This window comes from Phoxinus phoxinus (genome assembly GCF_949152265.1).
Source record: "Phoxinus phoxinus genome assembly, chromosome: 14".
Taxonomy (NCBI): Eukaryota; Metazoa; Chordata; class Actinopteri; order Cypriniformes; family Leuciscidae; genus Phoxinus; species Phoxinus phoxinus.
This window is the reverse complement of record NC_136889.1, coordinates 33,615,171-33,643,066: the sequence shown is the minus strand read 5'-3', so window position 1 is coordinate 33,643,066 and position 27,896 is coordinate 33,615,171. Positions and strand designations below refer to the sequence as shown.

Genomic DNA, 27,896 nt, shown 5'->3' with positions numbered 1-27,896 from the left:
AGTGTCAATCATAAACTTGAATAAACTTTTATTTATGTACATCACAATATACAAACAAATCTGTACATAAATAACTCCAATTCACCAAAACGTAAGGCTAAAATATCTTAAAATACCTCAAAAAAACTTTTTGCCAGAAAAGTGACATTCGGTGGAAAAATGAGACGTCACTCGAAAAAACAGATGCATATTATACTGGAAATTATTACATATCTAAGAAACTAAAACATCCAGATTCATTCTTTATAAATTTTCAAAAACTTTTGGTTGAAATACATTTTTACTTGTAAAATTGCAGAGGCAACACCGAGCGAGAAGAGTGACGAGTGAAGCGCTCGTGGAGACGAACACGCATGCGATGGTTACAGGACAGATTTTAGGCAAGAACATGAATCTAACACACTTTATCCTCCCCTTCCAACATTTAAAAACATGTAAATCAGAAGCATTAGCACCAAACCAAGTGGGAGAAAGAACAGGTAAAAGAGTCATTTGCATAATCCGACAGTGGTGTGTGTGTGTGTGTGTGGTTCTGCAGTTTTCCTGAGCTACTGAAGGCAGGTTCTGCCGTCTCAAGGACGGTGAGCGCGGAGGGACACTTGGTGGTAAAGCAGCAGATCTATAGATATAAAGGCTGTGCTGTTCGGCACTGATGATGTCACTTCAGTACAAAACACCTCGTTACACAACGATAAAATAAATTAAAAGATATCAGAGAGTTTCTGGCATTTGGTGATGATTTCAAACTCTAGCTGCCACGAGAAGAAACCATTCTTCATTGACATCAGTTATAAAAATGCCCACTTAAAACAAGAGAATAATCTTTGGCAGACATTTAAACACACAATCTCTGTGCTTTGGTTACTGAATAAAGTCATAAACTGTGAGTGTGTGTGTGTGTGTTACTCAGTGCCGTCCGATATGAGCTCTTCCTCAGTGTTTCTTCTGTTTTCCAGCACAAATATACATTCTTATAGGAATAATTCACTTAAAAAATTTTAAATTCTGTCATTTGCTCGCCCTCAAGCCGTTCTAAACCTGTATGAGTTTCTTCTGTTAAACACAAAAATAGATATTTTGAAGAATGTTGTAAACCAAACTGTTGTTGGACCCCATTGACTTCCATAGTATTTTTTTTTCTACTATAGAAGTCAATGGGGTCCAACAACAGTTTGGTTTACAACATTTTTCAAAATATCTTCTTTTGTGTTTAACAGAAGAAACGCACACAGGTTTAGAACGGCTTGAGGGCGAGTATATGATGACAGAAATTCAGTTTTTGAGTGAACTGTTCCTTTAAATCAAGATAAATTTACTGGAGAAGCAAAATGACTAAATATGTTTTTGTTTTGTGAATTTTTTTTTTAGTTTGTACTTGAACATTTGAACACTTGAACAACAACAAATATCTGCCAGCAGGGTCTTCATTCAAAGGGTAATTTTTTTGACCCGCTGGCAGATTTTGTTCTTTTTTAAGCACTTGTGTCAGAAAACAAGACTTCATATCATTGAGCTTCTCCAGTGAATGTATCTTGATGTAAGAATATTTGCTGTAGAACTAGAAACAGTGAGAGATGTTTGTGACTGTAAAGGCCTCTGTGTGTGTGTGTGTGTGTGTGTGTGTGTGTGGCCCGCTCAGGCCTGCTCCTGGTACTGGCTCGCGGGCTGTAGTTTGGTCACCTGACCGATGCCTTTGGTCACTCCCTCTCGGAAGAGCAGCTTGGCGCCCAGCTTCAGATACTCCGGGTGTTTGATGAACCTGAACCCGACCACAGCTTTCTCTCCGGTGCGCAGCTCGTCCTGGAGCACAGGAGCACATCAGAGTAAGATACATTTGAATTTCTTTCTTAAATATTAGCAAAATTCCAATTATATTCGAATTCTAAAGGCAAAAAGTGCTGTATTGTCTCCTGTGTCCACAAGAGGGCGCAAGCGAGCGCAATGAGCAAATATAAACTAAATCAAGCATCGCATCTTTTAATGAAGTGACATTCACTTTTGAAACAATTGTTCTTATATAAAATATAATTTCAGTGTTTGGCTCGAGGCCTTGAATCCAAACCAACCAGATACATCACAGCGTTACAAACATTGATTTAAAGCAAAAAAGTAGCTGTGTGAATAACAATTCTGCTCTCCATCATGCCTTACTGTGTGAAAGCTGCTTTCCACCACAGAATAAAGATCATAACTCAATAACACAATTCTGACTTGATTTCTTGCATTTCTGAGTTTAAAATTGCTCAAATGCTTAAAATGCAAGGCTTTAAAAAAAGAAACGTCACGTGCGTGTAACCGTGATCGAGATTTCTAGAGGTTTATTGTTGATATATAAATATATATGTGCTCGTATCAAACTTCTGTATCGATATAAACGGTGTTGCCTCATTCCATATCGTTTAAAAATATATATATATCGATATATCGTACAAACTCGATATACCGCCCAGCCCTAATAGACAGCCAGACCAGCAGATATACTTAGAGTCCCCCTGTGGTGTAAATCCAGCTTTTAATGTAGTTTATGTGTGTATGTGGTGTTATTAATCTGCTTTAACACACACGTGTAAGTTCATAAGTCGACAGCATTGCTGTATTTTCTGCTTAAAACTGCAGTGAACCAAAGACAGTCTCAAACACACGGTTTGAAATCGCTGGTGTTTCTGACGTCACACACTACCTTGTAACCAATCAGATCAACGTGTGATCGTCCACCAGTGGATCTCTGAGTGAGTGAGTGAGTGGAGGCAGGGCTCATTTGCATATTCATAGAACCGCGCATACTAAATGAGGCGAGGGTGTCGAGTTACATTCATGATATTTTAAGGCATGAAGGAAAAGACGCTTAAGTATGTCATTGTGGTGATCACAGATGAGTTTTAAGGGATGCAATGATTGGCCACAAGGGGGCTTTAACCGTGTATCTGAGTATCTGTCAGACGGACGGAGAGAAACGACTCACCTTTCCTTGCAGAGCCTCGACGGTGGCCGTCTGTCTGACGTTGCCCACATGAACGGTCACCTGGAAGCCCTTGTGGAAAGTTTTGGCATGGAAGAGTAAAACGATCTCCGCCTCGAAGCGCCAGCAGATATCAGGGTTCATCTCGGGACTAACCATCACCATTCCCTGCCAGAGAACACACACACACACACACACACACACACACCAAAACCACTTACACCGGCTCCAATACTGAACACTTAAACAATCATCATATGTTTAAACCTAGATTAAATCAAGGTTTATCTAATAATTCTGTTGCACCAAACTTCAATTTAAAAAAACAAATTATCTTCTCTGATGATGTGGGCGGGGCAACCTGTCACTCACATGAGATCCTCCAATAGCAAACCACAACCATCAAATCAAGCCCCGCCCACATTTGTTCTGGTTTCAAAAGCACGCAGACTTTGAGTTTGATCCTAGTTTTAATGTACATGTAAGATGGGATGACTTTATTCCTGCTGCTCGATCACTTTAAATCTCAATTATTGATTAACTTCAAACGTGCAGGTGAAGAGGTTTAAAAAATATATATATATATATATATATATCACCGACAGTTAAAATGTTGTTGACTGAAACAAAACAGAAACTAGGAGAGCTTCAGGTCTCAGAAAAGTGTTAATTACAAATAAACTTAAAAATAAAAGCGCGTGATCATCCCTTTACGATCTCTCTAGGCAGTATTTTATAAAGACACTTCGCGTTTTACACATTTATTGCCTTTATATCAGCAAGAGGTGCTTGTGCCAGAGAGAGGATTTCTGGGAGTTAATCGAAAATGTAACTTTATGATGTTCAATTACAATGATAAAGGTTTAATTGCAGATTAGAATATTAATATCTGATTTGATAATTAATTAGGGTTTAAATTTACAATCAGGGATTATATTTGTTAATTGAATCCCTGATTGTGTTTAAAATAAAGTGGAGGAACAATGGAGAATATGGGATCTTTTTTTTTTTTTTTGAAGATTCAAGCATGAGAACCTGTTCTAGCAGAGCCAAAAACAACAACCAGACTTTGTAAAAGGGCAGAATAGGTCCTCTTTAAAGGAGGAGTTCACTTCAGAATTTAACTTCCTGATGATTTACTCTCTCCACGTCATCCAAGATGTTCACGTCTGTCTGTCTTCAGTGGAAATGCAGGTTTGTGAGGAACACACTCCAGATGTTCTCCATATAGTGTCTTCAATGGTCCAGCGGGTCGAAGGTCCAGATGTGAGTTTCAGCTTCAAAGTCTCTCACGATCCAGCCGAGGAATAAGAGTCTCATCTAGACACACCAGCCGACATCTTATAACTAAATAAACATTTATATACTTTTAACTACTAATGCTGGTCTTGCACTCGCTGTGATGAAAGGTCACGTGTGTTCCGGTTCAGAAATATAGAGAACTCTCATTTTCTCCTCCAACTTCACAATCGTCCGACATCATTGTTTTACCTTAAATTATTATTTTTTTAAATAAAACACTGGGTCTGTTCTTCCGCCTACGTCACGCTTGACCTTTCAACCTGATAACGTAATGTGTGTCGCATCACAGCGAGTGCAAGACCAGCATCTGTGGTTAAAAGTATATAAATGTGTATTTAGTTATAAGATGTCGGCTGGTTTGTCTAGATGAGACTCTTATTCCTCGGCTGGATCGTGAGAGACTTTGAAGCTGAAACTCACATCTGGACCTTCGACCCGCTGGACCATTGAAGACACTATATGGAGAACATCTGGAGTGTGTTCCTCACAAACATGCATTTCTGTTCCACTGAAGACAGACACACATGAACATCTGGGATGATGAGAGTAAATCATCAGGAAACTGTAATTCTGAAGTGAACGACTCCTTTAATGGTTCCTGGTGCCATCCACCGCTAGTGTAGCAGCTCAGAGTCCGTATCTCCTGCATCCACCAATAGAAATGCTCACCTTCCGCAACAGCGAGCGGTCGAACTCTCCGAGTGCCAGAGTAGCGGCCTGTCCCGCTCTGAGGACCCGACACCCGGAGCGATTCCTCTGGATACTGAGGACCGTCAGCTCCCGAAACTCCCCGTCATCCGTGGGTCCGACCACCAGCGGCTCCCCCTCGCGGCAGATCCCACTGCGCACACACACACACACACACATCAGACACAAGTGTTTGGACACTGTTTGGACTAGTGCTGGGCGGTATGACCAAAAATGATATCACAGTATTTTTCTATATTATACTGGTTTCACGGTATATGACAGTGTTTTTTTCCAGGCATGACTGGGTGTTAAGCACTTGTTCTACTGAGTGAGAGAGGAGATACTGCAGCAGACTGACTTAGAATGCTGTATTTTACTGTCATGAGTGAATATTGTAGAAAATTCCACACTAGTATTAATACAGGTTTGCAGTGTTTACAAACAGGCACCAGCAGGAGGCGCTGTAGGAGCGGCAGAAACAGCGGTTTCCCCGGTAATGGTTAAACACAAAGCGGTTTCCCCGGTAACGGCTGAACACAACGCTGTTTCGTTTCCCCGGTAACGGCTGAACACAAAGCGGTTTCCCCGGTAACGGCTGAACACAACGCGGTTTCGTTTCCCCGGTAACGGCTGAACACAAAGCGGTTTCGTTTCCCCGGTAACGGCTGAACACAAAGCGGTTTCCCCGGTAACGGCTGAACACAACGCGGTTTCGTTTCCCCGGTAATGGTTAAACACAAAGCGGTTTCCCCGGTAACGGCTGAACACAACGCTGTTTCGTTTCCCCGGTAACGGCTGAACACAAAGCGGTTTCCCCGGTAACGGCTGAACACAACACGGTTTCGTTTCCCCGGTAACGGCTGAACACAAAGCGGTTTCGTTTCCCCGGTAACGGCTGAACACAAAGCGGTTTCCCCGGTAACGGCTGAACACAAAGCGGTTTCCCCGGTAACGGCTGAACACAACGCGGTTTCGTTTCCCCGGTAACGGCTGAACACAAATCGGTTTCCCCGGTAACGGCTGAACACAAAGCGGTTTCCCCGGTAACGGCTGAACACAAAGCGGTTTCCCCCGGTAACGGCTGAACACAAAGCAGCACAGCGCTCATAAACGCTGCTTTATCAGGAAACAAAGAAAGATTAAATGAAAATAACATCGAGACGTTTCTAAAGACAGTCCGTTCCCTTCACAGATACATTCATATAAAAACACCCGCGCCGCGTTTTCACTTTGAAACGTGCCGTTCTCATGTTTATTCAACGATGTCAAAAGGCTTTTGGAAAATCTATTTGCGGATGGCAGTGTTGATGATATTGTGAACCAATGTGTGGGAAACACTGTAATATAATTTGACATCAGTTATAGTTTAACCGGTCCATCTTCACCGTGACGCTCAGTAACACACACATCTGAGCATCACCAGTGTCCCTCTCACACAGTGTCGCGCCGCGTTCCCAGCGTTGTTAAAGCGACACACACCGGTTTTGCGGTATATTGAAAATTCATATCCTAACAAAAATAAACAGCGGTGTTCGGTATGAGCCGGTGTACCGCCAGCAATAGTCTGGACACCACAGGCAATAGAGGAGAGAAGAGGACGTACCTGTAAAGAGTCCCACCAACTACTGTCCCCACATCTGGCACGGTGTAGATCTCATCAATCTACACAACACACACACACACACACGCGCGCACACACACGCACACACACATCAAAGAGTTACACTGTATATCTGTGGCAACTATACATTGTATGTGTCAAAATTATCCATTTTTCTTTTATGCCAAAAATCATGAGGATATTAAGATCATGTTCCATGAAGATATTTAGTAAATGTCCTACCGTAAATATATAAAACATGTGTTTTTGTGAGTGAATGCAGCACAATCGTGAACATAAATGCACAACTTTAAAGGAGATTTTCTCAATGTTTACATTTTTTTGCTCCTCAGATTCCAGATTTACAATAGTTGTATCTCGACCAAATATTGTCCTATCCTAACAAACCACACATCAGTGGAAAGCTTATTTATTCAGCTTTCATGTGATATATAAATCTCAATTTCAAACAATGTACGCATGTGACTGGTTTGTGGTGCAGGGTCACATGAGGTGAAACTGCACCTGGAACTCGGTGAGCTGCTGCATGAGCTCCTCCTGCTCCTTGCTGTTGCTGAGGGGAGGTAGGATGTTAAAGAAGACCTTCAGCACATCCAGACTCTCGCCCGATACGCTGGACAGGGTGAAGATGGGGGTGATGCTGCGAAGACAACACACTTTGATCAGGACGTTTAAAGCCATGTTCTTCTCTCATCTTTGTGATTTGAAAAGCTAGGTTTGTCAGTTTCTATAGATGCGTTCGCTCCGGGTGGTTATGGGCACTCGCCTCCACACCCTGGAACGCTCCTAGAGGAACCATTAGTTCTCGGGGAACACCCTGGAGGCGAGTGCCCATAACCACCCGGAGCGAACGCCTGTATAGTCAAGCTCTGCTGTGGTGTATCTGTGTGTGTGTACCTCGGGGACTGAGCGAACTTCTGCGCGGCCGTGACGGCGTCGTCGGTGGAGGACACTAGCATGGGCACCTTGTTGCAGCCGGGCTGCTTGAGGATCCGCTCCAGCTGCCGCACCGTGCGCTCCACCGTGCCCTTGGCACACAGGTCCACTTTACTCACGACGATGAAGATCGGCACCTTCAGCGCCATGGCCAGACCCAAGTGCTCGCGCGTCGTACCCGCTAGGAGAAGAACGAGAGGGTGCGCCAAACATCAGAGGCGTTTAAAGAGCGTGGATGACACAAAAAGTTCGGAAAACAAGGAACCGAGTCTTAGAGTCCCCTGTGGTGTAAATCCAGCTTTTAATGTAGTTTATGTGTGTATGTGGTGTTATTAATCTGCTTTAACACACACCATGTGTAAGTTCATAAGTGGATTTTCTGCCTAAAACTGCAGTGAACCAAAGACAGTCTCAAAAACACGGTTTGAAATCGCTGGTGTTTCTGACGTCACACACTACCTTGTAACCAATCAGATCAACGTGTGCTCGTCCACCAGTGGATCTCTGAGTGAGTGAGTGAGTGGAGGCGGGGCTCATCTGCATAATCATAGAACCGCGCATACTAAATGAGGCAAGGGTGTTGAGTTACATTCAGGATATTTTAAGGCATGAAGAATTTTTGTTTAAATTTGTCATTTTGGTGATTAAAGATGAGTTTTAACTTAGGGATGAGTTATTGACTACAGGGGGACTTAAAGTTTACGTACTTTAAATTCCCCCGTTATGCCTTTTCGAGGATTCTCTTTTATGTAGTGTGTAATAAAGCTGTTTGTGAGTATAAAAGTTTCAAAGGTTAAAGTGCAGATAAATGGAGTTATTGTCTCCTAAAAGATAGAAGTGATTCTGAACTGAAACGAGTCGTCAGTAATTCAGTCTCACTTCCTGATGAACCTGTGTAGGTTTGTGACTCATTTGCATAATGCCAGCCTCTGGTCTTGATTGGCTGATCAGCGTCTCTTAGCTCCGCCCACAAACACTGTAGTGTATCCGAGACTGGAAGAGTTTGGTTCGTGTTGTTCGTGTCGAGAAGACGCTGTTTTCTCAGTAAAACTGAATTGAGCTGAATAATGACACTATTGTCTTTCTAGAGCTGCTTTACAGCAGAATTTGATGACGTTTGAGTCATTAATCAATAGTTATTTTTCTTGCTTATTACTGTGAAGCTAATTTGAAACAATCTGTGTAGTATAAAGCACATAAAGGTGACTTGCCTTTAAAAGATACTCTGTGGCCATTAACTAATTCTCAATAACCAAGAACCAGCATTAGTTAGTGCAGCAGGAACAGTGTCGTCTGGCAAGTCAGCTTTATTTATACAGCGCTTTTTACAGTACAGAGTGTGTGTGTGTGTGTGTGTGTGACACAGAAGGACGGTGTTTATGCATGCAAAAATAGCAGCTACATGTAAACAAAGATGGAGGTCAAGGCTGGCGTACATTATGATCCATAAATAGATGTTCCGGAACGAGACAGTTTGACCAGGTCAAGGTTGAAGTGACACCACATCATCATCTTGTGGGAAACTTTATATTATTATTAATATTTTGGTGACTACATTTCAGAGTCCTGTTCAGCATGAGCATACTATATTATAGTAATGAATATAACTGGGTAATAATCCTGAATCTACCTGTGCAGTTTTTAATATGTGACTCCAGTATCGCTAGCTAAGCATCAAACTGAGCCACAAAGTAAACGTTGACTCTCTCGGGATAATCCCGCAGCAAACTCTCCTCCCTCTCTACGCAATCAGGATCTGATGGACCCAATGTTTCCTCTTTTTAAGACGAGAGAGGGGAACAAAATCATCCTCACTGCTTGAAGACTCCAACTATTTTTTCGCAACAGATTAATAATAAATACGCATCAGACTCAGTGCCCTGGAAATCCAGAGTTCTCGCGAGAGCACAATTTGAATTTTCTCAGCGAGTAGCTCTGGTGTCGAGTAATAATGCTATAGAATATAATAGAGCGGTCAGTGCATCACGTGATCAACTGCTAAATTCAAACATGCTTAGGCGCGTTCGCTGGCGCTGAGCCAGAGACGGACGCGCTCAGTGCTTGTCATACATCACAACTATTCAGTGTTTTCAACCACATAATGGTTATTTTAGGTTTCAGACATTTAAGAATCACATAAGAACTAAAAAAAACAATGAATTTGATGTTGTAAAATATACACTGATGTCTATGGAAGCGGCAATAATAATCACGTTTTATTCATATCAGATACACATTGTGTATAGCTTTACATTTTACTTTACATTTTACCCAGTTCACCAGCCACTTACTTTCATGTATTTCGGGAGAAGTGGAGGAATTGACGTGTTGTAAATCCAACAGATCTCATTAAATATGCCCCTCTATCTGAGCTGCACCAATCACATCGGGTTATCTGATATAGGCGGGCCAGAGGCGAGATGACATTAGCCATTAGTAAACATTGCAAGATGGCTGTGGATGAACACCAGTTGTTTGAAACGGCTTTGGCCGCTACAATGAAAGATTTAGACTTGGCTTTTTCTCTAAAAGAGGAATAGAAGACGGCACTCGAATCGTTCCTTTGAAAGAAGGAAGTTTTTGCTGTTTTGCCGACCGGATACGGCAAAGGTATAATCTACCAGTTAATGTTAGCTCCGCTCAAGTTCGAACCCGAGTACAGACACGAGAGACGGGAACAGAGTAGACGTGATAAATCTGAAGTTGCAAAAGAAAGATCGCCGTGGATCAGGAGGGGAATTAACACTGCAATAGCCTGGACTTAAGGTGGACCCAACTTTTCAAATGTAATCAACATTTTCCTAAGTACTAGATGTGCTAGTACTGTGTTGGGCTATTTGTGTTGGGCTATTTAACAGGACATTATATTCTGCTGAAATTAACGAAATTACTCGAATAAAGATTCGTTCATTTTGCTGAACGAGATTCAAAGATCCGAGTCAGTAACTGTACGTTCACACCGCCGGCGGCGAGAGCGTCAAATTGGCCGGAAGCCATTCATTTTCAATGAGAGCCGGCGGCGAGCTCCGGCGAAGGCAGCGCGGCGCGTCTTGGACGGCGAGAAGAGTTGAAATTTGTGAACTTTATGGTAATAAGCTATGACGCGGTTCGGCGGCAACCAATCGGAATGTAGAAGTCCTCCGCCTGAGAGGATACCAGAGAACACAATCCTGTAAACTTTGGTTCTGACCACATTAGTTCCTAAGCAAAATGGAGGAAAAGTTCATTATTTCTGTTGTGGGTTTCCCGTTATTGTACGACGTGTCACTGTTTACATACAGGGACATTAATAAAAAGAACGACGAATGGAAAAAGGTGTCTGAAATTGTTGGTGTTTTGTTACTTTCACATTTAAAAGATTTTAATAGGTTAACTTATACCCTACGTGTGGCCAGTGTGCACAAAATATGATACCGATTTATGTTCAGTTCTTATTTGCTTTGCGGCTCCTTTAAATAAAGTTTTTAAAAAATCACGCATTCTAAAATCTATGTCAGAGCGCCAGAGAGTCCCCGAATCTCACGGCGTCGATGGCAGGGCGGCGAGAGCGAATGTTGCCGCTCTTGCCGGCGGCGGTGTGAACGTACAGTAAAATGATCCGAACTTCCCACTACTCCTCCGCTGGTAACGGGACTTAGTGATGCGTCACCCTGTGTATTATTGTGATTGGTCGTAGTGTTAGCCACTTGCGTGTGATGAGATTTTCAAATGCATGCTTGGTGCCGCCCCTCGAACCGGCCGATTTTCATTAATCGACACCAGACCATAATCTTTCAGATTTAGGTCTGGATTTCCAGGCTACAGACTCAGTGTGCAAGGTTGACACATTTTTAGGAGGATGAATACGCATACGTACATTTCGGACTCTGTGTGCAAGGACCTTAAGTGTTTATTTCTGCTGTAGTGTTCGCTGGTGCAGATGGTTCAGGCCAACGCAACACTCATCAGAATGTGACCCAGGGTAGGTGTGTGTGATAAGGTCATCTGAAAGCCGTTCGTCGAGCAGTGGTTGTTTTGACGTGCCCACATCAGCTGATTCACACACACTCAGGAGCATGAAGATATGCAGTGCAGGTCACGTCCAGCACACACACACACACGCACGCACACACACGCACACACACACACACGCACACACACACGCACACACACACGCACACACACACAGTCCAAAGTTCACCCGTCATCTGAGGTTAATGATTGGAGAGCTGGCGAGTCTGTTTGCATGGATTAGCTTATGGAAAAGTCAAACTCTGGGAGGAGCAGAGACACTGTACACCACCGTCTGTGTGTGTGTGTGTGTGTGTGTGCCGTTGCATAATTTAAGCGCGCTGGAGTCACCTTGCAGACGGAGCATCGTGTTCTCCTCGAAAGACTTGCATGACCCACTCGCCCAAATATCTTCTCCCATTTCTGACACGCTACTTTCCACCAAACAAAACAACATAGCGATACGCGTCAGGATCACAACACACGCACACCTGTAGACACTAGACACCTCACACATTTGCAGAATATCACTCTTAAACACTAACTGGGACTGCTTTGCATATGGAAAAATGCTCCATGATGTGACACGGCAGGTTTTGGGCCGATGTGATTTGAGTGTGAATGGATCTACACTGCAGAAATAGAAACCAAACGGGAACGGGACACAGATTCTGCAACACCATGTTCTCCATCGCTAGAAGTCAGAACATGATGTTGCTGTAAAGTATATTTGTCCCCGTGTTCGTCCGATCTCGTCAATGTTAAGCGGTGTTAATGTTTCCTTTCTGCTCTCCTGAGTTTTGTCGTTAAATAGCGTTATTCCTATTCTCCTTCGTCATCGTGCTTTTTACTACACGCTGTTTCATCACCTTTGTCATGTTTTACATTTCACAAAATTTACTGCACTATTTTATAATCAAATCTTCCTCTAAACTTAACAAAAACACATAGTTGGAAAGGTCTGAGACTCAAGGTTTCATATTTGCCAGCTTCTGATATAAGCAATTTTGTACCAAAAAAATTGTGACAGGAGAACACGTCAAAAACTATTTTAACGGAGTGTGTTTGTCACCCGGTGGCTTACACAAAATCTCACAGGAACCTCTACTTTTTTGTGAACCTAACTTCAATTTGGAGATATGACTCAGACTAGTTTTTTTGTAGGGGGATTGTATAGACCAGGCGTCGGCAACCCGTCGGCAACTCTTATGCGCCGCCCTAGTGGCTCCCTGGAGCTTTTTCAAAAATATGAAAATGGGAAAAATATTTTTTGTTTTAACCCTTTCGCATGTACGATCACACCGGTGTGATTAGAGCGGTCAGTGCATCACGTGATCAACTGCTAAATTCAAACGTGCTTAGGCGCGTTCGCTGGCGCTGAGCCAGAGACGGACGCGCTCAGTGCTTGTCATACATCACAACTATTCAGTGTTTTCAACCACATAATGGTTATTTTAGGTTTCAGATATTTAAGAATCACATAAGTACTAAAAAAAACAATGAATTTGATGTTGTAAAATATACACTGATGTCTATGGAAGCGGCAATAATAATCACGTTTTATTCATATCAGATACACATTGTGTAAGTAGCTTTACATTTTACCCTATTCTTCTCCCAGTTCACCAGCCACTTACTTTCATGTATTTCGGGAGAAGTGGAGGAATTGACGTGTTGTAAATCCAACAGATCCGATTCTCTGACCTGTGGCACAAACTAACATGGCGGCGCCCATCACGCGCATACAGCTCAACTAACGCGATCGTTATAAAGGTGTTTATACAACAAAACACATCCACATGCACATATTTGACAATCGGAATATCAGTGTTTCATACTAAAGCTAATAAATGTGTGAATATAAAAAAAAAAAAAAAGGAAAAATTACATAAAAGCAGATCATCATTCATTCAGCGCTGTGTTGTGGTTGCGCTGTGTCACGTGACAAGCAATGACGCGTAACCATGGAAACAATGAAGTGACAGATTTGAAATAACGGTCGCCTTGCTCATGTATTTGTAGCCTACTTATCATTTTGATACTAGGGGGCTAATAAAGCTAAGACACTTACAGCATGTGTTGCCTTCATTATAACACTTATATAAGGCTTTTAATTTTTTGCGGCTCCAGACAGATTAGATTTTTTTTCTTTTTTTTTGGTCCAATATGGCTCTTTCAACATTTTGGGTTGCCGACCCCTGGTATAGGAGGTGAGAGTTAAACGACACTGTGGCCCGCAGTCACAGCTCAGGTTTCTCTCGGTCCTGCACCAGAGGTATTTTGGGGTGTGGAGGACAGAAGGGATGGGGGCGACACTGAAGAGTGCATTACATAAGATCATATGCTGAGATTATTGAGTATCCAGGAGAACAGCTGATTTAGGATAGACGTGCCCAAACATTACGAGGTTTACTTGTGTCACTTGCCCTGTGTGATTTGACATTTCTCAGGGCCGGCACTAATCTAAGGTAAAGCGTTACGCCACCCCACGCGTGCTGTGAAGCTCACCGATGCCCGTGTTGGCGCTGACGACGAGCATGGCGAAGTCTGGACAGTAGCTGGTCAAGCCGAAGATCGTGGTCTTCAGATATTTGTGGTGGCCGGCCAGATCTATGAAGGTGATCATTTTTGAGGCACTCTCACAAATCTCCTCTGCTGTCCGGGACTCGCTGTAGTTCACCACCTAGAGGAAAGACACCAGAGGCTAGTATTCATTTATTATTTGCCCTTTATTTAACCAGATCAAACTCTCTGAGATTAAAATCTCTTTACAGAAGTGGCCCGGCCAAGATGAGCAGCACAACATTATCAAAAAAAAAAAAAAAAACTTTAAACGCAAGTTCTGTCATCATTTCATCACCCTTGTGCCGTTCCAAACACATAAGACTTTGGTTAATCTTCAAAAGACAAATTAGGATATTTATAACTAAACCTGAGAGGTTTCTGTCCCTCCAATCAAAGTCCTTAAAACTTAAAATGCCCCTATTATGCTATTTTAAAGGTTCATAATGTTGCTTCGGAGTCTCCTACAATATGTTTACATGCATTCAAGGTCAAAAAACACTTTAATGTCCTCATAATCTCCACTGCAGCGTCAGCTCTTTCCTCTCAGTCTCTGAAACGCTTCCATCAAAGATTCAATCTATCTAAACCCCGCCTCTCTGAGAGCTGCTCTGCTGTGATTGGTCAGAAAGCAAACGCTCATTATCATATCTGAATCTCAGCTCTTGATCACAGTGATACGAACAGTGACGATGGCGTGGGTTTTACCGTATCGATCTCAGAAAACAGCGTCTTCTCCACATGAACAACACGAACCGAACTCTCCCAGTCTCAGATACACTACAGTGTTTGAGGGCGGAGCTAAGAGACGCTGATCAGCCAATCAAGACCAGAGGCGGGCATTATGCAAATTAGTCACAAACCTTCACAGGTTCAGCAGGAAGTGAGACTGAATTACTGACGCCTTGTTTCAGTTCAGAATCACTTCTATCTTTTGGGACCTTTTACACTCACAAGCAGCTTTATTACACACTACCGTATTTTCCGGACTATAAGTCGCTCTGGAGAATAAGTCGCATTAGTCAAAAAAATGCGTCATGAAGAGGAAAAAAAAAATAAGTCGCATTTATTTTGAAATGTATTTCACAAAATCCAAGACCAAGAACAGACATTTAATCCGGAAAGGTTATTCAGCTCCACAACAGCATAAAGAACATATACCTGAGGCTGAATAGGCTAAACTAACATTAGCCAGCGAGTCCAACAAGTTACCGGTCAGCAAGTTCCCCAAGCTCCCGATCTCACTCCTCAACACTGAACTCTTCTTCCTCGGTGTCGCTTCTGAACAACTCCGCCAACTAGAGCGCCCTCTCGCGGCTGTAGACGGTAATGCTTTCTCTTGGTTCATCTCAGTCAGTATGAATTAATGTTGATATATAAGTCGCACCTGACTATCAGTCGCAGGACCAGAAAAAATCTGAAAAAAACTTATAGTTGACTTATAGTCTGGAAAATACGGTAACTATAAGTCTACTAATTCTCTAATGATTGCTAGTCGACACGTAGTTGCAAAGTTACTTATAGTTAGTAGAATGTCTGAAGTGGACTATCAAATGAAGGCTTTTATTCACATATAGAGAGTGCATCATGTATGGAAAACAAGGAAGCTTGAGCGTGCAAAACCAATGAGATATGTTCTAACACGGGACACTTCAGTGTTTACCATGTGTGTGTTTTTGTTGATATTTTAAGTTTTGGTTATCTGGACATTCAATGGAGGGACAAAAACCTCTCAGGTTTCAGTAAAAATATCTTGATTTGTCTTATGGGTTTGGAACGACATGAGCGTGAGTAACTGACGAGACATGTGACATGATTTACCCTGCTCAATATATACTTGAGCTTTAAAAGGTGTGCATGTTGTCTTAGCCATTGTATTCCTCATATCTGTTTTAATGCGTGTATGCCTTTAAATGAAACTAGGTCTGCCTGTCATGTGACTGATCACATGACAGGAAACAGGAAGTAGACCAGCTAAAAAGGAGGCAGTATGGCAGTCAAATGAGGGTCCCAAACTTGATCACCCACTTGGACTTTCCTTTCCGGACTATCACTTCTGTGGATTGTTTTCATGCACCGCCGGTGGACACCTTCACATTGAGACTGACAAGACAAGTGTTTATTATGGTATGATGCAAGTGGACGTTTTTCTAGTTTTACTGTGTTGTTTTAAGTGAATAATGTAACTTAATTTATTCACTTTATTACTGTTGTTCGTCTCATCTTTTTAAACGCTCACAACCTCACACAGTTTAATCTGACTCCTATTTTTGACTCCTTTGTCTGATTGTTACAAACTAATCCTTTAATCATATATGCCTTACGGGTGAAATTAAGGCTGGGCGTAACTTTAAAAGTGTGCAGCGTGGCGGTATAAATGTGTCAATCATTTATAAGAAAGGCAGGAACTACTGCTAAAATACAATTCGGGACACGTCCCAAACAAGTCCAGGCAAGAAAGAACTTGTCATTAAGAAGTATTGTGTAAAGTTGAGTTGTTTACAATAGCCAAGCAACCATTTTGAATTAAAGGGATAGTTCACCGAAAAATGAAAATTAGCCCATGATTTACTCCCCCTGAAGGTATCCTAGGTGTATGACATTCTTCTATCAGACGAAGACAATCTGAGTTCTATTAAATAAATGTCCTGGCTCTTCCAAGCTTTATAATGGCAGCGAATGTTTTTTTTTCAGTCCATAATATACACTTTTATCATGAGTAGATGCACTTTTATGATGGACAGATGCACTTTTATGATGGACAGATGCACTTTTATGATGGACAGATGCACTTTTATGATGGATAGATGCACTTTTATGATGGACAGATGCACTTTTATGATAGATAGATGCACTTTTATTATGGACAGATGCACTTTTATGATGGATAGATGCACTTTTATGATGGATAGATGCACTTTTATGATGGACAGATGCACTTTTATGATGGATAGATGCACTTTTATGATGGACAGATGCACTTTTATGATGGATAGATGCACTTTTATGATGGACAGATGCACTTTTATGATGGATAGATGCACTTTTATGATGGACAGATGCACTTTTATGATGGATAGATGCACTTTTATGATGGACAGATGCACTTTTATGATAGATAGATGCACTTTTATGATGGACAGATGCACTTTTATGATGGATAGATGCACTTCTATGATGGATAGATGCACTTTTATGATGGACAGATGCACTTTTATGATGGATAGATGCACTTTTATGATAGATAGATGCACTTTTATGATAGATAGATGCACTTTTATGATGGACAGATGCACTTTTATGATGGATAGATGCACTTTTATGATGGACAGATGCACTTTTATGATAGATAGATGCACTTTTATGATGGACAGATGCACTTTTATGATGGATAGATGCACTTTTATGATGGATAGATGCACTTTTATGATGGACAGATGCACTTTTATGATGGATAGATGCACTTTTATGATAGATAGATGCACTTTTATGATGGACAGATGCACTTTTATGATGGATAGATGCACTTTTATGATGGATAGATGCACTTTTATGATAGATAGATGCACTTTTATGATGGACAGATGCACTTTTATGATGGATAGATGCACTTTTATGATAGATAGATGCACTTTTATGATAGATAGATGCACTTTTATGATGGACAGATGCACTTTTATGATGGATAGATGCACTTTTATGATGGACAGATGCACTTTTATGATAGATAGATGCACTTTTATGATGGACAGATGCACTTTTATGATGGATAGATGCACTTTTATGATGGATAGATGCACTTTTATGATAGATAGATGCACTTTTATGATGGACAGATGCACTTTTATGATGGATAGATGCACTTTTATGATGGATAGATGCACTTTTATGGACTTCAAAAATATATATTATTATAAATTATAAAGCTTGGAAGAGCCAGGACATGTTTTAATATAACACTGATTGTTTTCGTCTGATAGAAGAATGTCATATACACGGAGGATGACTTCAGGGCGAGTAAATCATGGGCTAATTTTCATTTTTGGGTGAACTATCCCATTAAAACCGCTTTAAGGTTGTTAAACTCACCACTCCTTTGCTGTCAAAGCCCAAGATCTCGATGCTGATGCTGGAGGTTCGTCCGGTCTGGATCTCGTGAAGGTGTCTGAAGAGGTTTAGTCTCGCTCTCCCTCTCCCGTTGTCCAGCTCTCCCTGTGTGAGAACACCCAGCAAAGTGGACTTTCCCGAGTCCACGTTTCCCAGCACAGCCACTCGCAGGTCCAGGAACTGGAGACACATCAAATAACACCATTAAAGGAGTAGATCACTTCAGAATTAAACTTTAATGAGAAGTCTGTCTTCAGTGGAACAGAAATGCAGGTTTGTGAGGAACACACTCCAGGATGTTCTCCATATAGTGACTTCAATGGTCCAGCGGGTCGAAGGTCCAGATGTGAGTTTCAGCTTCAAAGTCTCTCACGATCCAGCCGAGGAATAAGAGTCTCATCTAGACAAACAAGCAGCCATTTTATAACTAAATACACATTTATATACTTTTAACCACAGATGCTGGTCTTGCACTCGCTGTGATGCGACACACATTACGTGATCACATTCAAAGGTCAAGCGTGACGTAGGCGGAAGAACAGACCCAGTGTTTATAAAGTGAATGTGCAAAGACTGAGTCAAACGCTGAGTCAAAATTTACCAAAAAATAAAAGTTAAACTTTTTTCGCCCTACCCTACATTTCTGAAAACCCGTGACCTTTCACCCTGATGATGTAATGTGTAAAGTCCAGCATTTGTGGTTAAAAGTATATAAATGTGTATTTTGTTATAAAATGTCGGCTGGTGTGTCTAGATGAGACTCTTATTCCTCGGCTGGATCGTGAGAGACTTTGAAGCTGAAACTCACATCTGGACCTTCGACCCGCTGGACCATTGAAGACACTATATGGAGAACATCTGGAGTGTGTTCCTCACAAACCTGCATTTCTGTTCCACTGAAGACAGACAGACATGAACATCTTGGATGACGAGAGTAAATCATCAGGAAGATTTAATTCTGAGGTGAACTCCTCCTTTTACACACACTTTAGACAATCAAACAACACAAATAAACACACACCTGCTGATCATCGGGCACTTTCCTGACCAGGACCTCGGCTATTCTGTGTGTCTCGTCAGAGTCGTAATCGACCTCCCGCTCTCTGAGAACTGTGATGTCTGCACCCACCCTGAACACACCACATCATCACACTCTTCATCCTCACAAAATACTCGTCTTCATCCACTTCATCCGAGAAGTGCACTATCATACTTTTAAAAAGATCACTTTTTACAGTAATATTACACTTAAAGGATTAGTTCACTTTAAAAAAAACTTTTGCTGATAGTTTACTCACCCCGATGTCATCCAAGATGTCCGTGTCTTTCTTTCTTCAGTGGAAAAGAAATGAAGGTTTATGATGAACACATTTCTCCATATAATGTACTTCACTGGGGACCAAACGGGTCAAGGTCAGATGACAGTGTCAGCGCCGCTTCAACGGGCTTTAAACGACACCAGACGATGAATACGGGTCTTATCTAGCGAAACCATCGTCATTTCAGAAATAAATAAAAAAGTTTAAGTTTTATAAGCACAAACGCTCGCCTTGCTCTGTTCTGTGATGCGCGTTCGTGACGTCACGTGATACGCAGTTACGTTGTAAAGGTCACGCTTGACGAGTCCGTGTTTACAGATGTGCAGAAGGAGGACCATACACACATATTCACATGTCTTTGTGTCAGTTTATCTTTTCAAATGCCCATCTCGTGTGTGTATCCTGGTGTTGGAATATTAAAAAGCCTAAAAGAACTAAAAGAAGGTTTCGCTAGATAAGACCCGTATTCATCGTCTGGTGTCGTTTAAACCCCGTTGAAGCGGCGCTGACACTGTCATCTGGACCTTGACCCGTTTGGGGCCCATTGACGTCCATTATATGGAGAAATGTGTTCATCAAAAACCTTCATTTCTTTTCGACTGAAGAAGGAAAGACATGGACATCTTGGATGACATCAGGGTGAGTAAACTATCAGCAGAAGTTTTTTTAAAGTGAACTAATCCTTTAAAAGCAGTTTGAATGTAATGTTTTCAGACACTTAATTGCATGTTAAGTGCAATTAAATGAAAATGCATTATAATTTAAATTTATATCAAATGCAATAACCCGTAAATTTATTTGTCATTTCATACTTCTATTGTTAATATATGTTAACGTAACTGCTGAATGTGCTGACAAGCATTTATGTGGCATGTCTAATGAAGCTTGTATTCCATGTATTTTGTAATTACACATTTGAAATTATGAAGTTGTAATTTAGTTAAAATATTTCAACTTTTAATGTAAATTTGAATGAATTATTAAAAAAATAATTCACTTGGTTTGAGTGAACGATTCAATGACTCACTCATAAAGTCTTCACTTGTTTCATTTCTGGATAAATCAGTGTTTTTAAACGAACCTCGAATGATTCAGTGACGAATAGGTTTTTAACAGTCACTTGTCGCCACCTACTGGTGTAACGATGTAACTGGACTCAATCTTTATATCAAGTTACTTTCAAAAGGTAATTTGCTTTATTTTGATCGCTACCGCAGACATCAGTTCATTTGAAACGATAGTTCACTCTAAAATTACCCTAATTAAGTAATTATTTACTAACCCTGGTGTTGACACCCTTCTTTCTTTTATTGATCACAAAAGGAGAATTAAAAAAAAATGCAAAAGTATCACAGAATGATGTCACGTGTTTTAATATTCAACAATATTATTGATCTAGGTGGACGATGACGCAATTTTCTTCTAGAAACAAACTTTGTTGTGTAATTTTCATGTTCTCACAGTGAAGCTGCTTTGATATAATCTGTATTGTAAAAAAACCTTATATAAATAAAGGTGATTTGACGTGTCCTAATACGTGTTCTGGGGAGGGTTTATGAAATTTAATGTATTTAATAAAAATAAAAGCGCAATATGAAATACAACGCCTAGAAATCCCCAAAAAGAATCCATATACTTTCTTGAAAAGTTGGAAATCTAGAACGATAACTTCTTGTAGCGACAAACACAGCGGATGAGTTCGCCTCGCAGAAGCAAGTACGTGGATTGGATCTCATGTTGTGTTTTTCTTAGTCTTGATTTCTCACATACTCACAATTTTTGTTAAATAAAACATTAAATTCCAGTTATTTTTTAACTAAATTCTATCGTAAAGACCCAGAGCGCGTGGGAAAAACGACTCGTGTAACATCAGATCATTCTGTGAAACTTTTGAGTCTTTTTTTAAAGCTTGATTCTGGTCGATATTCACTGCCATTATATGGACGGAAATGTAAAAATTATATATTTTTTGTGCGACAACACCAGGGTGAGTAAATAATGACAATTTTAATTTTAGGGTGAACTATCCCTTTAAATTGCCTTTTATTTCATTATGTTATCATATATAGTACAGACAGAAAATAACGTGTTTTGGAGTAAAATATGAGCGAGATTCACTCAAATAGGATGCTATATTTTTCTAAATGTCAATCATTTGTTAACAAACAAGTATTCATTACTTCAACGAGCTCACTGTTCCTGCATTAACTTATTACGTTGTTTAAATTAATACCTTTTTCGCTAACTGTGACTTTGAACATTTCTGAAATGCATAACTTAAGTTTCCTCTGATAACAGATCGCTGTAAATTAGGGCTGTAAACGATTAATCGCGATTAATCGAATCCAAAATAAAAGTTTGTGTTTACATAATATATATGTGTGTATTGTGTATAATTATTTTGTATATTTAAATACACACACATGCATGTATATATTTGAGAAATATTTGCATTTATATACTGCATATATATTTGTATATAATTTATATTATATATAAATAACAATTTTATATATAAATAACAAATTTTTCTTAAATATATACATGCGTGTGTGTATTTATATATACAAAATAATTATACACAATACACACACATATATTATGTAAACACAAACTTCATTTTGGATTCGATTAATCGCGATTAATCGTTTACAGCCCTAATTTACAGTGAAAAGCGCTATACAAATAAATGTGAGTTGAATATACAGATCTAGCATTTGATGTATTCATAAGGCAAAATCAGTTTTATTATCATGCAGTGTGTGTGTGTGTGTGTGTTTGCGCTCGCACTTCTCAGCCATCCTGCGGAGTGTTTTGAGCGAGGCGTTCATGTCTTCCTCCGACAGGCCCACCAGCAGCCCGTTGTCCTCCACGCCGATCTGATACACCGCCTCGCCGCGGCCCTCCTGGAGACGCCACTTCATCTGTGTGGCCAAGTGCTCGAAGCGGTACTGAGTCGGGCTCACCAGCTTCAGCTGAACACACACACACACACACACACACACACACACACACACGTAAGCACTACGATACTCGAGGCTGACAGAAGATCCAGCAAAGCATGATCTGTGGTCGAGCACTGAACACTAGTGAGCAGAACATGTCAGCGCTGTCTGATAAACACCTCAGGAACTGTGGACACGCGTGTGAGAGTTCAACATGATGAGGAGATGATCAGTGTAACTCCACAACAACTACAGAAATGTGTCCGCTAACATCCAGAAACTCTCCCTGAGTCTCTCCGTAAAGCTGCGTTCACACTACAAGCGACACGTTATCATTGATTTCAATGGGGAGCGGGCGTTTTCCGGCGACGCGCGATCGCGGCCGTTGGCGACCTGATGGGGCGTGTCTGGCGACGCAACAAAGTTGAGATCTGTTTAACTTTATGCAAATGAAGAGAGACTTTCGGGAGCGACAACCAATAGGAGTGAAGTCAGTGGAGCGCGGGATCATCCGTCACTCTCTGACTCTTTAATATTATGCATATACTGATTACATTTATATTTAGAATTTTCCTTGCAAAATGTGTGTTTGTAGTGGCAAGAAAACGGATTTGTTGTCTACAACATGGAGGAGCATCCTGTCACTCACAAACATTACTAGGCAACCAGTAGCGGGAACGCCCACTAGCGACCGCACCGCCAGCCACTGGCGACCTGCAGCGACAAAGCTTGTAGTGTGAACGCAGCTTAACTGTACGTTCACACCGCTGGCGGCGAGAGCGTCAAAGTGGCCGGAAGCCATTCATTTTCAATGAGAGCCGGCGGCGAGCTCCGGCGAGGGCGGTGCGTCTTGGACGGCGAGAGCGGCGAGAAGAGTTGAAATCAAGTCAACTTTATGGTAATAAGCTATGACGCGGTTCAGCGGCAACCAATCGTAATGTAGAAGTCCTCCGCCTGAGAGGATACCAGAGAACACAATCCTGTAAACTTTGGTTCCGACCACATTAGTTCCTAAGCAAAATGGAGGAAAAGTTCATTATTTCTGTTGCGGGTTTCCCGTTATTGTACGACGTGTCCCTGTTTACATACAGGGATATTAATAAAAAGAACGACGATATTAATAAAAAGAACGACGAATGTAAAAGGTGTCTGAAATTGTTGGTGTTTTGTTACTTTCACATTTAAAAGATTTTAATAGGTTAACTTATACCCTACGTGTGGCCAGAATGCACAAAATAGGATACTGATTTATGTTCAGTTCTTATTTGCTTTGCGGCTCCTTTAAATAAAGTTTTTAAAAAATCACGCATTCTAAAATCTACGTCAGAGCGCCAGAGAGTCCCCGAATCTCACGGCGTCGATGGCAGGGCGGCGAGAGCGAATTTTGCCGCTCTCGCCGGCGGCGGTGTGAACGTACAGTAAGGCTGCACTGGTTATTCTGGGATTCTGGATGAGTGAGATCGGCTCTCAACAACAGAACAGGCCTAAGCCCCGCCCCTCCGCTTCCGGCTCATGGGACCTTGTTTCTGAAAAAATATGTATGGTAGTCAATGGCGAGAGACAACTTTTTACATCTTTTTACTCCGTCTGAACTGTGCCCCGATTACACATATGATGTTTGTCAAATTAAAAGATAATTATAAAAGTCAAGAAAGTCGCAGTTTGTCATAAAACAGAAGAGTAGCGTTTAGTTTTATGTGGAAATCTCTCAATGAACGTCGTCTCTCGTCTCGCACTATACGTCACCGTTGCTCGTGTGTGTGTGCAGTCTGGTACAACACACTCCGGCATCACGGCGTAACGTCACGATTATAACGTAAGACTATAGAGAACATGACAGACGTTAGCTTCAGTAAAGTTAGCTTTAGCTTCATGAAAGTTAGCTTTAGCTTCAGGAAAGTTAGCTTTAGCTTCAGGAAAGTTAGCTTTAGCTTCAGGAAAGTTAGCTTTAGCTTCAGTAAAGTTAGCTTCGGTAAAGTTAGCTTCGGCAAAGTTAGCTTCGGCAAAGTTAGCTTCGGCAAAGTTAGCTTCGGCAAAGTTAGCTTCGGCAAAGTTAGCTTCGGCAAAGTTAGCTTCGGCAAAGTTAGCTTCGGTAAAGTTAGCTTCAGTCATTGAGAGAAAAGGTATGACGTCACATGTGCCCCTTCTGGGTTTGTAGTCTTTGTAATTACGTATTTTCACAGTCTTATACCTCAACAGTTTTACATCAAACTGCGACTTTCTTGACTTTAAAATGTATCTTTTAAATTGACAAACATCATGTGTGTAATTCAGGGCACAATTCAAACGAGATCAAAATATTTGTTGTCTCTCGCCATTGACTACCATACAATATTTTTCCTAAATAAGGTCCCATGGTCAACCGGAAGGGGAGGGGCTTAGGCTCTCTATTGCCGGAGTTTCTGAAGCTCGTGTAAAGGCTCCGCCCTCTTCTGAATGGAGGCGGAGCTACAGCTCATTTGCATTTAAAGGGACACACACTTGCATTTTTTGCTCACACCCAAAAAGGGGCAAATTTGACAAGCTAGAATAAATGATCTGGAGGGAATTTTGAGCTGAAATGTCACTGGGGACACCATAGATTTATGTTACATCTTGTGAAAAGGGGCATAATATATGTCACCTTTAAACGTCCAACAGCTGTAGTTTATAAAAAGCACTGCTACTCTACTGCCGCCCGCTTACGTGTACAGAAGTGAGTTTACACCTGCTAGATACTGACTGAGCGTGAAACACAGAACATTATTAATATTCATGACAGATTCTGAACAGCGCTGTGATGTGCTTGCAGAGAGTTTACCTTGTACTCAATGTTTCCCTCTTCAACCTGAAACAAAAGACAGGACAGAGTTGATGCTGAGCTCAAAAGTCACACAGTTCAGTTTTCAAAAGCACAAAGACTCGGAAGAGAAAAGAGCCGTGAACAAGCTCAACCAATGTGTCGGCTCATTCAGAATATGTCTTGCTGCTTTTATGCCGTGTAATTAATCTAAAATTATGTCTAAAATTATGTCAAAAACAACCATTTTCTTATTGCTTTTTCATGGCACGTCAGATACGATAAAAGTGAGCTTTGCCATTGCAAACAAAAGTCATCATAATAGACAAAAGATTTCAACAAGCCCAGCTAATGACTACATTACTCATCTGACTGACTTCTAGTGTGAAATAAACACAGAATCAACTTTTCCCGCCTTTATTTCTCATATTTACAAACACAGCGGTTTCATATTACAGTCTCTGACTCATAACAACAGCCATAACTTATGTTTCTGTCTTCTCTAATGATAGCTGTTTATTTCTATCTACAGAAACTCGCCTTCATTACCAGACAAACAATAAAAGAGAAAACCGTGAATTTCCATGAAATGTAAATTCACTTTTATGAGATGACAAACTAAAATAAATGTACTTAAAAAATGTATGTTACAACACAGGCTATTTAGAAAAGAATGTAAAAAATGCTGCTCATCTTGTTTACATTATAATATATTTTTAAAGTCACATGGAATTTTACTGTAAATAACTTTACATTTTATAAGTAAATAATATGAATATTTAGGGGGAAAGCACACCATGATTATATTTCGTTATATTTTACGTAAAATGCATGTTTTATGACACTATAAAATTGTTTTATTTTGTATTTCATATGATTCAATGTTTATAGGGTAGCAACAGACTCGGAGAGAGGCTCATTTTATCAAGTGGCTTTCTGCTTTATTATTTACACCTGCGTTATTATTATTATTACATTTTACAATATTAACAGTAATATAGGCTAACCTCGAATAGGTTGGTATTGACATGATATAATGTCATTTTTATACTTTATAGAACTAAAAAGTATAAAAATTACATTATATCATGTCAATACCAACCTATTTGTTTTTGACTTATATTATTATTACATTTTACAATAATAACAGTAATATAACCTTGAATAGGTTGGTATTGACATGATATAATGTAATTTTTATACTTTATAGTTCTATATACTGTGTGTATGTGATCAACATTTCATGACGCAACACTCGCTGTATTTTTGTAAACCAAATAATAAATAAATAAATAAACAAACAAACAAACAAATAACCAGTGAAGTCCCAAAACCACATACACACAATATCAACCCGTGTTTGAAGGCACTACAGCGAGTGATTAAAGTATAATAACGCGGAAGAACTGGTCAGCTGTCCGCTGGAACACACACAGATGTTATCGGCTGTGTCGGCTCACCTCTGGAGGAAGATACGGAGGATTATTGCTGGCTTTTTGATACCGGGCTGAGCGGTTCTTGAACTTTTTGCTGCCATTTTTTGCGGGTTTTCTGCTGAGAGCCCCAGTACTCGCAGCCGACCCGAACAGCTCCGACACCCGCGAGTCCATTCCTGTTCAAACCCCCGAGATAAAGTGATACACTCCCGCGTCCGTCCTACGCCATTCGCCGCTTCGGGTCCAGGCTCAGGTTCAGAGAGGTACACACACAAGAGAGCGAGTGAAACATTATCGTGTATAAACTCGAGCCGGTAGGGCTCAACCCCCCAACACTCGCAACAATAACAACTCAACTTCCGGTTTAAGTTTGCGGAAGCGCGTCATGCGCAGAAGAAGCGGAATATACTTTCTTATTTTGGTTCTTCTGTACTGAATAAAGTTAGAGTTATCTGAAACTCTGACATAGTGTATATAGAATCGATCAGAAATTGAATGGAAAAGATAAGATCGTGTGAGAAGAACACCAGAATTGATTCTGAGAAGGAAGAAGGAAGTCGCTGATGAATATTTATGCTGCAATCGCTCTGTAACTTTACATGAACCAAAATTGCACTGCTTTTGCGTCAGCTTTGTTTTTTTCAAACTATGATTAGCCTAATGACACGCATAGAGTCGATAAAAGGATCGAAACATTTTCTCCAGGGATATTTGGCTTTCAATTCACAGAACACGGAAGATATTTTGATACAATTTCCTTTATTCTGCTTTCTGAAAGCGTTTTGTAGGATAATTTTGTTAAAAACGGTCGAGTTCAGAAATTGGGTCTCTCTGTTTGTTTGTTTGTTTGTTTGTGTCCCCCCCCCCCCCTCCCCCCCCCAAGCAATATAAGGTACATATTTGTACCAAAACATTTTTTGGGGTTGTTTATATTTATTAAATATTATTATAACATATTCCACACATTTTCTACAAGATGATGAGTTATACAGTCCTCGAATATGATTGGCTGGATTCCACAAGTTGTTGTTGTTTCCAGTTATCAAGCATGAAGTTAAATATAATAATTTTTGCTGGTCTTCAGTGATAATTGAAAGTTACTTAATTTACGCCACAACAAATGGTTTATGCTGATGTTATTCACTTCATTTGTGCAATTATAAAATTACATAACTAAAAGTGTGTCTATTTGTGTAAAGTATGTAAACAAACAGTGTTATGAAACTTTCATTTATGAATTCAATATTGGT

General features: G+C 40.6%; 1 protein-coding gene across 1 annotated transcript; it reads right to left on the bottom strand.

The window, feature by feature from the left end:
- Window positions 1-11: 11 nt before the first annotated feature.
- gtpbp2a (GTP binding protein 2a) lies at window positions 12-27,033 on the bottom strand. The gene is made up of 12 exons (XM_079634450.1): window positions 26,671-27,033; window positions 25,232-25,258; window positions 22,277-22,461; window positions 19,189-19,297; window positions 18,150-18,347; window positions 14,007-14,181; window positions 7,470-7,689; window positions 7,077-7,212; window positions 6,555-6,613; window positions 4,931-5,102; window positions 2,963-3,127; window positions 12-1,800 (listed from the first exon to the last, which is right to left on the bottom strand). The coding sequence occupies exons 1-12, from the start codon at window positions 26,818-26,820 to the stop codon at window positions 1,636-1,638; spliced, it is 1,761 nt and encodes a 586-aa protein (XP_079490576.1). The 5' UTR covers window positions 26,821-27,033; the 3' UTR covers window positions 12-1,635.
- Between the last annotated feature and the right edge of the window lie 863 nt (window positions 27,034-27,896).

Excerpts from the sequence above, each read along its gene's own strand:
- gtpbp2a (XM_079634450.1), bottom strand. The coding sequence starts at position 26,820 with ATGGACTCGCGGGTGTCGGAGCTGTTCGGGTCGGCTGCGAGTACTGGG. Across the intron at positions 22,462-25,231 it reads AGGGAAACATTGAGTACAAG|CTGAAGCTGGTGAGCCCGAC; the intron begins GTAAACTCTCTG and ends GTGTGTGTTCAG. Across the intron at positions 6,614-7,076 it reads AGCAGCTCACCGAGTTCCAG|ATTGATGAGATCTACACCGT; the intron begins GTGCAGTTTCAC and ends TGTGTTGTGTAG.